This window comes from Phyllostomus discolor, chromosome 4, assembly GCF_004126475.2.
Source record: "Phyllostomus discolor isolate MPI-MPIP mPhyDis1 chromosome 4, mPhyDis1.pri.v3, whole genome shotgun sequence".
NCBI classification, from domain to species: Eukaryota; Metazoa; Chordata; class Mammalia; order Chiroptera; family Phyllostomidae; genus Phyllostomus; species Phyllostomus discolor.
The window spans coordinates 205,747,756-205,760,914 of record NC_040906.2 but is presented as its reverse complement, the minus strand read 5'-3'; the positions used below and the strand labels follow the sequence as shown (position 1 = coordinate 205,760,914).

Genomic DNA, 13,159 nt, shown 5'->3' with positions numbered 1-13,159 from the left:
GGCTCAGGACGGCTCCCGGGCTGGTGCCCGGGCTGGGCCGCTGGGACCCGAAGGACACGGGGGCGCTGGAAAGGCAGGATGCGTGGTGGTGGAGGCAGAGGAGGAGTCGGCCTGGGGGACACCGAGCACCAGGAACCCAAGGCCCCGGAGAACACAGCCTCCAGGGCAGCGGGAACAGGTTCCTTAAGGCAGGATGCGGGCCGTGGGGAGAGGCTCGGGCTGCAGAGGCTGCGGGGGCCTTGCTCAGGAAAACATCACGATTAAATAGTTCTACATTGGCTACCATTTGTTTAGAATAACTTGCTTGCAATTTAGAAATAAGCATGAAATAATGGTCTAAAAGCGCTGAGGACAGAATTCATCTCGGGATGAGTCACATGTAAATTTGCAAAACCATGACTCACCCTCCTCCGTCTCTCGCAGATTCTGACCAGGGGGCAGACACTCGTTTGTGCGCTCTCTCCCGGAGGCCAGCCCTCGTGATTGGCGGGGCATCGCAAAGGGAAACATGCTGGCAACAACAAAATATTTGAACATCTTGTTTTGTTGATGTGAGGACGGAAGCTGGAAAGCTTTGCCTGAACGTGAAACTGGACGTGAAGCCAATGGTGTGGATGGTCTTTGATGCTCACGCATCATGAGCGCATGCGGAACCTCTAGCTTCTGAAGGGGATAAAGAGCAGTTTGGACAATGAGCATTGTCTTGTAGCCCTGGCTGGTGGGGCTCAGTGGATGGAGTGCTGGCCTGCGAGCCAAAGGGTCGCCGGTTCGATTCCTAGTCAGGGCACATGCCTGGGTTGAGGGCCAGGTTCCCCAGTAGGGGGTGCATGAGAGGCAACCACACATGGATGTTTCGCTCCCTCTCTTTAAATTAAAAAATATATATATTGTCTTTTAGAGTCTGGCTGGGCTACAAAACTGAAAGAGAAGAGAAGACATGAGCATTTACATACTCGGCCAGTAACAGCACATGCATACCTGCGGTTGTATCGGGGTGGGGCAAGTCACACCCCAGGCGCGACTGGAATGTACCCTCCCGGGGGCGGAAAGGTGTATGCATGTATAAGTTTTTTAGGCTTTAGAAAGCTTAGGCCATTCATACATTGCCGCTGTGACATGTCTCCAGGAGCGTCTGCACCCCATCACCTTCTGTAAATATAGTAATTGTGCAGTGGCTTTGCTGGCCCAACCCTGGCGCTCACTGGGCAGAGCGGAACGTTGCGTCTGCAGCCTGGCCCCGGGGCCAAACCCACGTCAGTGGCCCCTGAGCCACCTACGGGGGCCCACAGGTGTCAGGCCCCCGATGACTGGATCTTACCGGGATGTCAAGGACAAGAGCAAGGCGGGGGTGGGGGGGTTTGGCTGTGGCTTCCTTGATTTTTTTAACTCTGAACAGCCAAGAGAAACAAAGCACAGAGGGGCAGGGCACACAGACCGTTCCCCGAGAGAGTCGCCCCACTGTCGTGCGATGACAGCCTGAGTGAGGGCGCGGAGGCGGCCGAGGTGGAGCCGTGTAAACGGGGTCTTCCTTCCGTTCCACCTGGCTTGGTGGTCCGGGTGCTCTGCGTGCACACTGGCACTGCCGGGGAGGCTGTGCAAACCCTGGTCCACGGGCCGTGTGTGGGACAGGAGAGGACAGATGCCCGTGCTGAGCAGCCTGCAGGAAAAGCCGTTACCGTGACACCGTTGGGCGTGTTCCCGCCCACCCCGAGAGGTCGCCTGGCAACTCTTGCCCTCACCAGTCTTTCCAACGCAGTCACGATGCCCGCACTTCTCTCTGCCTTGGTCCCCGACCCGGGCGTCCTGTGTCCAGTGCCAGCACCCACGAGCCTGCGGCAGCCCAGCCTGCTCGTGTGCGAGCCGGGCGGAACCTTGGACCCTCCCCGGTCCTTGCCAGTCACCCCAGTGCTATGGAAGAGCCCCTTTCACTAAAAAACTGCTGGCAATATTGCTGAGGTTCACCGACGAGACGTATGTATTTAATACACAGGGTTAGCAATTTCTGTGCGGATTTTATCACATCCTATGAACTACTGGAAAATTCTGTATATCTGTAACTTCTTACACCCTAATCTGTAAACGCTCTCCCATCCCCCTTCCCCCATAAAGGACTCGGGCTTTTATCTGGCTGAATTTATCTGTCGTTCAAGCACTTTGTGATTTGTTAGCTGAATGCGTACCAGTAGCTTTCTGCAAGCTAAGAAAAAAATATAAATACTGTCTATTTATCTGTAGATGAAAAGCCTTCTCCAGAGTCCAGCCGACTCAGCTACTTTGGAGGAATCACTTTGAGTTGGGAGTGGGGGTTTTTTTCGTGTGGGCGAACAGCAGCCGCGGCCAGCTCCACATGCGTCAGGGCCGGTCGAGGTCTCCAAATGCCTTTTGGTCGTCAGGGGCTGCTTCGGTGCTTTTCCCCCACACCCTGAGAGCGTTTGTAGTGTTTAAAAGACCGAGGGGAAAGGGGAGCAGTGCGTGTTTAGAAGGAAAAAACACCGTCGGTGGCAGGTGCGTGCTGCTGCGGGACAGGGCCAGGGCCGTGGCCGGGGCCGCGGCTGGGACTCCGCCAGCACCCCGGATGGCCGCCCGCCCGTCGGATGTGGCCAGACCATTGGCACGCCCTCGTCAAGGGGCTCTGCACGCCAGGCGGGGGCTCAGCGACCTTGCCACTGACCCCGGGGAGGACAGGGGCTGGCCGACTCTGTCACCTGGGACTAGCAAGACACACACAGTTCCAAACAGCCTGGGTCCCAGCACCGGGCCCCGGGGCACTTCTCTGTCGGAGCGCACGCCCCCGATCTGCGGGGAGGAGCACGCTTTACCGGGGACGTGGCACTGTTCCCAGGTTCGGTGAGCGAGGTCAGCCATAGCCGCGGTGTCCTGACAGGGGCGGTGGGGGTGCTCCCTTCACGCCCCAGTCAGCGGTTCTCGAAGGGGCGACCCCCGGAGCAGCTGTCAGAGCCTCACCCGGCAGCTGTCCAAAATGTGAGCCCCGGCCCCGGGTCAGAACAAGGCTCAAAAGCCTGGGGCAGCGCCCAGCAATGTCCGGTGCCAGTGTCTGGTAACCACCCCCCGCCCCCGCCCCAGATGTCTCCAAGGTGCACTGGGGCTCGAGCCTCGCAGGTGCTGCTCACCGTGGGTCAGGTTAGTTTGGTCAAAGTCGGGGAAGAACGAATCAAGAGACCTGCCATCAAATGCAGAAAAGGACACGGCAGCACTTAAGGAATATAAGTGTACAGGTTTTTCACGTAAGAAATATGTCTGATGTCTGCCCTGTGCCTGCCCCCGTCAGGACAGAAGCACGAAGATGCCGTTCCACAAACATCTCAGGGCCTAGTGTGGGGGCAGACGGCCCGGAGCCCGCAGGCCAGGCCCAGTTTCCGCACGAGTTTCTGAAATGTTCTCGGCGCGCAGCCGCACCCGTCCATCTGTGAGTTGCCCACGGCTCCTTCCAGGCTGCGGTGCAGAGCTGAGAATTCAGCTAACAACGCCCCCAGCACAGAAAGCAGCGACTGCCCGGAGCTTTAGTGAAAGTTTGTTGACGCCAGGCCCCGAGGTTCAAGGCACAGAGTTTCCGAGTCGCCATTCGCCAGGGGAGCGGAGGAGTGAGCCGGGGGCGCAGGCGTTCTTGCGTCGGCCTGCGATCTGTCTGCCCAGAGGTTTTATCCGTCCCCACAGGACCCTCAGCCACTGGGCGGTGTCCTCCTGGACGGTGCAGAGGCGGACAGGAAGCAGGGCGGTTCGAGGCCCAGCACCTCGGCGAACAAACACAGCAACAGCAGCAGGAAGGAACGTAAAAAAAAACCTTTGGTTGAGAAGTGAGGGTATTATCCATCCAAAGAATGTGACTTACGGGGAAAACTAAGACAAAGGGGTGTGCGCAGAGCCAGCTGGGAGAAACGCAGTCACGAGGCCAGAGGGGCAGGGCGCAGCACCCCAGTGGCCTGGAGTCAGTGGGGGTGGGGAGGCCTGTCCCCCAGGGAATTCTGGGATCTGAGGAAGCAGAAAGCGGGTGGAATCTCCAGGAGGCCGCGGCAGGTCTGCTGTGCCGTCACTGAGTCAGCACACACCGGGTGCTTCCTGGGAGCGGCCATCCCTCAAGTCCTTCCTGCCCTACGTTCTCTCTGCTGACTGGCCAACGGTGTGGAGACTCTAAAAACAGCGCTGGGGTCCCTCTGCAGAGTCGGGGTGATTTCCTGGCTGCATCTGGGGCTGTTTGACTTTGGGCCAATCGTTTCCTGGCTCAGGGGCCCCCCTGCCCCCCTGCCCCCCAGCCCCTGCCCCCCATCCCCCCATCCTCATTTGCAAGGTTCTGTTTCAGGCTTCCTCCTGCATCCGCAGGGAGCCATTCTGCCAACTCACTGGTCACCAAGAGGTATCGTGGCACCAGGGGCCCACAGTGTCTCTGGCTCCACGGCTCAGAGAGGAAAAGGAGGGGCGGCCAGCTGACCCCCAGACCCTCCTACAGGGGAGCCCGTGACTAACTTGGGGGGACAAGGTCATTACTCTCCCTGGAGAGGTTCGCTGCTGTGTACGCCTCACTCCCGCCCAGCGAGACCTCCTCTCTTGCCCGAAGAGCTTGTTTACCACGGAAACGTTTAGACCGGGCAAACGCCCAGGTGCAGTCTGTGTTTTTGATTGTATTTCTCCGTCTTGCAGGAGTTTTTCTTTAAATGCGCAGCACACCCGACCTCTGACCAAGAAACGTCCGTCGCTTTGAACCTGATCACGACGAACAGCCGGAACATCACCTGCATAACGTGCGCGGACATCAGGTGAGGGTCTGCAGACACCGCCGCTCCCCGAGCCTCGCTTTCCTGCGAGTGTGGGACACCCCCCTCCCCCAGGAGGTTTCTCCTTCCTGAGGGGGGTGTGCTTTGCTTTGACGCTGTCTGCCCGACGTGGGCACGTCTTAACGGGAAAAGGCTCCCAGAGGCCAGCTCCTTAGCTTGCTCGCTAGTCCAGCAGGGTCCTGGGATATATGTGAGAGGACTCATATCTCGAAATAGTGCACTGTTAGTTGCTATTAAAATAGAAACACATGTATCAGTATCAGTAAAGTCTAAAGTAAAACGTGATACTGGTGTCAGGAATGAAATATTTGTTAACACCATTTATTTTTGGAATGTATGGCCTGTAATGTTTTATTTTTAAAAATGTCTTTTCCATACATTTCAGTTCTCCCTCATATCGATCTGTATTTATATTGGTATGCCATGTACGTACATTTATACCCCCCAAAATGAAAGCATGTAGCTGGTCTTGGACCTGGGTATTTCTAATCTCAGTGAACACAATGAAAGAAAATTTGGAGATGGTCTATTACAAGGGTGTCAAACTCACGTTCACCGGGGGCCACATCAGCCTCGAGGTTGCCTTCAAAGGGCCAAATGTAGCTTTAGGACCGTGTACATGTAACTACTCCTTAACTAGGGGCAAAGAGCTTGGTACCACTGCCGGGTAGAAAGAAGGTGCGGGGCTGGATAAAACCAGGTGGAGGGCCCGTGGGCCTTGTGTTTGTACGTGTGGTCTGTTAGCAATAAAGGGGGGAAATGACCCGATTTGAATTCCGTGTTAGAAAGCCAGGACAAAGTGGACGAACCTGAGAGTATTTAATCTTCAGGGTCGATGGTTGTGAGTAGAATTCCTTGCACCGCACTGATCAAGTGAACATAGGAAGAGAAGTCAGCTTTGTTACGTGTTCTCTGAAGTTGGCTAGAATATTGTAACACGGGGGCCTTGGCCCTGGTATCAGGAAGCGCTTTCATGAAATACCAAAATGAATAAAGTCAAAGAAGAACCTTTTTCGGTCCAGACTTAGAGCGAAGGCAGCAGCCGTGCACGCTGGTCATCCCAGTGTGTGTCCCCTTGTCCTTCGGGACAGTGTTGGATGACCTTCTGAAGCTGCTTCGGACTCTGTGATCCCACGATCAGTGGTTGTTGGCGCTCCTCACAGGGTCCTTCCGTCCTTTAGTAAGTCTAAACAAAACTCACTGGCTAAAAGCCTGAACAACGTGTGTTGAGCAAACTGGCTCCCAAAAAGGAACGAAGGCGAGACGATTTTCCCTGGCCGCGTGCGCAGTTCCGGCTAAGGCAGGGGCCGCCCGCCGTCGCCTGGAGCGCAGCGTTTCAGCCCCCGCTGCGGGGCGCGTGGTGGCGCGTGGCTGTCCGCGCACGAGAAGAGCAGCTGACTCCCCTGGTGGTTCAGGGAGGGAACTGGCAGGTGCTGAACAGGGGGGGCCCGGCTGCCCTGAGAGCACGAGGCAGTTAAACCCCTTTTCCGTTTTCCAAAGGAGAAATGCAAAACGGTGTCCCCTGCGTCAGCAGGCAGCCCCCGGCCAGTGTTATAAAACTTTGCATTAAAGTTGATAAAGCGTTCAGAGATGCAGTGCTGGTCACATCACACCGTCCCGCCAGGAGCTCTGCCCTCCCTGCATCCCGCCAGTAAGCTGCCGCCTTCATACTAATGACTCGCCACACCCTCTGAGAGAAATGAGCCACCTTCTAGATACACAGGAAGGTAATTGCTGGAATAATAATATTGTCCGTTGCAGTAAGTTTTCTCCTAGTTTGGAGGGATTTTGAGGGATTTTGAAAATAGGAGTGACTATATTCAGTTAGATTTAAGTGTGTAGGTATACCCAACACTTGATTCAGTAAGGCCTCTTCTCATGTAAGGCAGCAGAGAAATGCTCTATACGTAAGATAGAGGGAAGTGTTATTTCTTCTCATTCCCGTGGGTTCGTTCCAGGGATATCGTCGTGGGTTGGCGCCCAGGGGCGTCATAGGACCCTGCACGAACATACCCCGATACATTGTGCTTTGCTCATTGTCCTGGGTTTTCCCCCAGCTGTGGTTTATTTTTAGAAACAATCCACTCACAGTGAACTTTTTTAAATGTTAGAAAAGTGCACCCTTACGGTTGGTAAGATTTCGGTTTGACTCTTTCCGCTACCTTCAGGGTGTCCGAGTGTCCGCGTGCATCTGTGGGCTGAGCTGGTGTGCGTGCATGTCCACGTGCTACACGCGGCCCAGTTCGATGTGTAGTTTCCTCTCCGTCTTTCCCGTGTAACACGGTATCATGATAAATTCTCCCTGTCGTGAAATGCTTCGTGAAAACAGCTTATTTTTAAAATAGGCACCTAAGATCCATCACATGGGAATATGCTATTTAATCATTTCCGATGGCTGGTGAGTGGGACTATTTCTAATGCTTAAAAAGTGTATAAGGCCTCAAGACTAAAGTCCATATCCTTTGACGGAACTCACCGAGTGCACGCTGCGAACCCAAGAGCTCGGCCGTGGAAGTCAGGAGGTCGGCGGTCACGGGCACGTTTCCGGTTTTCCTGGGCGGTGCTGGGTGCGTCTCCAGAAACGCTGCAGCGTCCCATCAGTAGGAACGGGGCTGCCCGTGTCCGAGGGAGCCGCCTGGCGTCTGTCCCAGTGCTGCGTTCCCATGGTTGGTCTTTGCCCGTTTGCTAAAGGAGGCTATTTTGGTCATTAATATCCTTTGAATTCTTAAGCAAATTCTATCACTTCTCACTTACTTAAATTTTCTGCTGTGAGAGGTGAGTGGAAAACCTTCGCAGTAATTAACTTTTAATATATTCACCTTGTATCTTGCAACTTTGCTGTAATCGCTTATCATTTCCAGGAAGCTGCTGTAAACTCTTTAATATTTTCTATGTACGTGACCACGTCGTCTGTGAGCAAGGACAGTCGGTATCTTTCTTCTCAATCTGGGCACCTTCCCTGCCTTTTTCACCTTGTTTCATCGGCAGGGCCTGGGGACGTTGCCCAGCGGTGGGGGAGGCCGACCTTGCCAGGCACCTCCTCTCGGAGGAGAGCTGGGGTTTCCCTCTGGGGCGTGTCGTGGCAGCTGTAGCTCTCTGACACGCAGGGTTTATCAAGCTGGGGAAGTCCCCTCTGTCCCTAGTTTACTGACGGTTTTGTCATGAATGGGTGTCAGATTCTGTCTTACTTTTCAGCACCTACTGATACTATCATGCGATTTTTCTCTTTCAGTCTGTTGATGCAGTGGCTTGCATTAATTCATTTTTGACTGTGGAATTAGCCTCAGGTACCTGGGATGAATCCCATTTGCCCATGGCGTATAGTTATTTTATATTTTTTGCATATATTTTTTGGATTTGACTTGCTAATGTCTTCGTGAGGATGTTTGCATCTGTGTCCACGAGAGATGTCGGCCTGCGGCTCTCTTCCTGTATTGTCTGTCTGGGTCTGGTGCCGAGGCGATGCTGGCCTCAGAGAACCAGTTAGGGCACACCCAATTCTGCTTCTGTCTCCAGAAACAAACCGCAGAGAACGGTAGTAAGGTCAGGATTTTACTTACGTATGTGCTTTACCGACAAGGCCTCTGTGTGAAAAGACATCGGCATCTGCCTCACCTGCCCTCTCCACAGTGCTGCCTCGCCAGTGCACGGGCTGCGGCAGAAGCGGGTTCCAGTCGTGAGGACGCAGTGCACAGGGCTTATTACCCCTGTGCTGTCGTTGACTAATCATCGTATCATTTCCCACGCGAACCACTGTGACCCTGCTCTTCTCCAGCCCGTGTGATAACCTATGTCCGAGGGGCTCCGGGCCCTCTGCGCCCACTCTGTGACCTCAGGAAAGTGACATGGTCTCCTAGACCCAGGCCTTGGGGCGCCTCAGAAGTCCAAGAACTGGAGCAGGAGACCTGTGAGGCCCTGCCTGGTTCTGAAGGTGGGGCCGGGGCTTGGTCTCACGAGTCGATCGTGTCACTCGAGAAAACACATTTGTGGGCCCCATCTGGTGGCAGGTGCAGAAAGGAAAAAAGGGGTTTCCGAGGCTGCTGCCCTCCAGATCACACACGTGTGGTCGCACATATGTGCAAACTTGTGGAAGATAGCCATGCTGTGCGTTTCCAGGCGTTGGGCTTAAATTTTCACTCAGCCACGGGACCCGCGTCCTTTGAGTTTGCGCTGTACGTAAATCATCGCCCGCCCTCCCTCCAAAAGGGGACAGTGAGCTCTGTCTGCGAGCCAAACTGTCCCGAGGCCGCGCTGGAACCAGCAGGCCCCCCTCCCCCATCCAGCCCTGCAGCCTCCTCATCCGCAGGCGCTGGAGATCTCCATCCACTCAAGGTTATCGCTTGACAGTCTGAAGTGTAAAAAGTACATGGATTGAACAAACTGCAAAATGGAGCCGAGGGCGGGGAGTACCACCCTTGAAGGCAGAACGGCGGTACGGTTAAGCACTTCCCATAGAATCACGTCACGAGGGAGCCGGGCATTGCCGGATATCGGACTCAGGAGTAGCAATACCCGGTCAACCTCACACCCACGGGAGCGCCAAGCCGGAGTGACACTTGTGGTTTCCACCCGACCAGCATGGGTATCTGGGGCTCCCCCTGATATGGGGTCCTCCTCCCCACGGGGGAAGTGCAGCTACCTTACAGTGTTACTCTTCTTACGATTTACAAATGCAAAACGTGAAAACATACAAAATACAAAAATCCCTACCATGATCTCATTCGGCAAAGCGTACACACGCCGCCCCCACCCTCCCCTGCCTCTAGGGCGGCCGGTGCTCCCTGCGCGACACGCTGTTTTCCGCCTGTGTTCATCATCCCCCGGTTTGCAAGGCCGAGGAGGAACCGGGTTTCCGTCGTCACAGCGCAACCTTCCACGGGCGGGTTGTGCAGCCCCGCTCCCCGCGGGGCACTCAATCTCCGAAGCAGCACCGCCCTGCAGTGCTCCCCGGCCGTTCCAGTGAAGACGGATGCTTGGGATGTCACTGTCGCTTGATACGAATGGCTTTTATAATCGTCTTGCTTTCCGATTTGTCCTAAGAGTCGTTCCGCCCACGGAAGCCATGCTGCCTTGGGTGGCAGAGTTAAAATAAACGAGGTGCTCGGGCCGGGGGGCCAGTGCCATCCGTCCGTGCCGGCTGCTGGCCTTCCAGGGGCAGGTGCGCGCCAGCCTCGCTCGGCAGCCCGCGGAGGGATACGCACTGCGCCCCTCACCGGGGGGACGGGAGCGGCCCGCTCCGCTCCCTTCCCTTCCAAAATGCGTTGGTCTCGTCCTGGGCTGCTCTTGGCTCCTCCCACTTACGTTCAGGTTCTGTTTGGCCTTTCTTCTACGACTTAGAGTTGATATGGAACTATCATTTTTCTAATTGCTTAATGGCGACCTTCCATCAACGCGACCCTCTCCTGACCCTTCGGTGTCAGATGGGGGCTGACAGCCTTACTCGTGGTCGTCAGCCCTGAGGGCCTCGGCGGAGACCCCAGGTGCGCGCACGCGGAGTCGTGCACCTGGCCGTAACGGGAAGCTGTAACCTGGCCTTTTCCAGTGGGTGGCTTTGCTTCTGTAATGGACACAGGACTGTAGTGTGTCACGTGTTATATAACACTGGGGGCCCTCCCCGTGCACACAGATCTGCACATTCCTCCCACCAGACCAGAACAGCACGGGCGCCCCCAGGTGATGATGGGGCAGCGGGAACAAAAGACACCCCATCCGTGAGTGGGCGTGTCTGGGAGTGTCCGTCCTGCAGAGTGTCACAGAGACAATAACCCAGAATTGTGAATTTTTATCACAACAATCAGGATTACGTTATACAGAAGAAGGGGCCACCTACGACTTTTCAGATGAGAGAGGAAACCGCAAAGGTAGATCTTTTAGCTTGAAGGAGGCGCCTCCCCCCATGCCCACACCTGGAGGAGGGAGTCCTCGCTACCTGGGCTGTGATGGTTCTTTCCCAGACTGTGTGGCCCGCCCCCCTCGGACCCACCTCCAGGGACAGGTGCTATGACCCCGCTGAGAAAGGGGGCTCCTTCTTGTGGGGGAAGCCCCCCAGGAAGGTGAGGACGCTGCCCCCTTTGAAATGCAAAGGCAGTGCTTACTGACCTGTCATGCTTCACCCAAATTAACTTCAAATTATATGAACATGTCTTACAGATGAATAATCTGAGGCTAAGACGTTTAAAAAATTACGTCTGCTCACCCCGCAGGGAACTGATGGGAGCAGCCTGCACACCAGGCAAGGCCCCAGGGGTTTGTGCCGTCTTCTGTAGTCACCCCCCCCACCCCCACCCCCACTCCAACCCTGCACGGCCCCCTTTGCGCTGTGGAGTACAAGGCAAGGCTGCCGGGTGAGGTAGGGAGGCAGGCCTGTCTGTGGAAAGGAGAACACTAGCAGCCAAGTGGGGGAGAGAGACGGCTCAGAGCCGGGAAGAGCTGAAAATAACAGAGCTTCGTCCATGACCCTGAGTTCTGCTGGTTACGGGCTGCTGGAAGGACAGGGCCCCGAGTGATGGATGGGCAGACACGGCCAGTGCCACCGTGTCCCCCTCCAGTCTTTGCGTCGCAGAGATTTAAATAAACGCCGACTCGAATTGAAGGGAACCTGTTTCCCGCAGCGCAACAGACCGATGACGAGTTCTTTTCCTGAGGAACGCTCTCCTTTTAAAACTCCCGTCTGGATCTAACAGAGTTTTCTGAAGCCGAATTAAATAAAACACGTTTATCAGAAACCATCGGAGAGTGCTCAGGCGATATCAGGAATAAGGCGGAAGGTCCCATTTCCGAGTCCGAGTCGCAGAATACAGATTATTCAGCTCTATTGTTTGGGGTCAGTTGCTTATGCAAAGAGAAGAAACATTTTATCCACAGTGACACTTTGAAATGTGAGCCGGGCTGGCTCTCCTGTCAGCTGGTGACCTTCCTTTGTCTGGCAGGGAGCCCGGCGGATTTCCGACCTGAGCTGGCACATCGGGGGGGCTTCCCGGGGACATTACAGACGCTTGTGCGTGAAATTCATATGCCTCACCTTTCCGCGTACCCGCCGCTGCGGGTGCACAGCCGCCCCCACCGGCCCTGGGTTGGGGGGGGGGGGCGATGCTGCAAACCCACCTGGACCGATTTTGTATCCATTCAGGTCAGCCTGGCACGTGTAACTGTCTGGATGTGAAGCAGTTCATTTTCTGAAGGAGGATTTAAAGGAGCGGCTATATTTCTAAAGCATCTAAAGTGGCCCTGGCTGGGACTTTGGTGACAGTGAAGCCTTATTTTTATGGTCTGCGTTCAGTGGAAATGAGTGCCCCCAAAGTCTGTACTATTTTTCATCTATTCACAAAGTCCTGACATAGCTCATTTTACTTAGAAAAATATTGTAAGTGTTGTGCGTTTGTTTTTCATTGTAACTTAGTCCTTGTGATCACCAGTTGATTACAAACTCGATGAAGGGAAGAAGTTATTTTCATTGCAAAGACTATTTGCACGATTCATATCCGCCACCACTGTAACCTGTTGGGACATCTTTTGTGGTCGGCATTGACATGACCTGCACTGCCCTCCAAAACGTCACGTGTGTAGCTCTTGTGTCCCGTGACGTCGAGAATAAAGTGGTTACCGATGTGTCGGCTGTGGCTTCCCCACCCTGTAGAGCTGTTTGCAACTCGATAAGCAGTCATCTCAGTAACCCAGGGTGCAGGCAAAGTTGTTTATTGAAGGGTCGTGATGCGCTGATTCTGTTTCTTGTTAATTTGACGAGTTCTGCGGCAGAACCAAACCTAGCCTCCAGCCCTGGGTGTGAAGAGCACAGGGAATGAATCCCGGGTTTCCGGGCCCAGGTGTGGATTTTCCCAGGACCGAGGGCCACTCCCTGGGCTAGCTGACAGTCCTCACAGCCCAGCACGCACACGCTGACGCACACAAGTGTGTGCACACGCTGACCAGCATCCTGTAATGCCAGTGTCGCGGGCAAGGCCCTTTCCTGCAGGCGGCTGGGGCCTTCGGTCCCTCTGTCATCAGAGGTGACGTCAGAGTCAGCCAGCCTGCTCCTTCAGCGGGTCCCTCCTGTGCCCACCTGTGACCCCAGGGGGTGCTGCAGGCGCTTCAGCTGTGAGCAGGGGCGTGGGGGTGGGATGCGGGAGAGTAGACGAGGGCTGTGTCCCCCAGCGGTTGAGTGGCTCGGTGGGAACGGCTAGTTCGGACAAGACACAGCCTGGGGACACCTCTCGGTGCACTCCCAGGCGGCTTTGCTCTGACACAGCACCCCCAAACTTGCTTCCCGTGATGCTTCTGCTCAGCCAAGGCAGCGGTGAAGTGAGCACGAACACTTCCCGCGTGTGCGAGCAGGGCCGGCGCTAACCTGCCCGTTCACGCGTCCGTGCGGC

General features: G+C 55.3%; 1 protein-coding gene across 1 annotated transcript in view; it reads left to right on the top strand.

Annotated features, from left to right (window-relative positions):
• The window catches only part of PRKN (parkin RBR E3 ubiquitin protein ligase), a 976,089-nt gene that overhangs the window by 604,366 nt on the left and 358,564 nt on the right, over window positions 1-13,159 (top strand). The window contains exon 6 of the mRNA XM_036024958.1: window positions 4,657-4,772. Within this exon, the coding sequence (XP_035880851.1) occupies window positions 4,657-4,772 (116 nt within the window). The remainder of the gene's footprint in view (window positions 1-4,656; window positions 4,773-13,159) is intronic.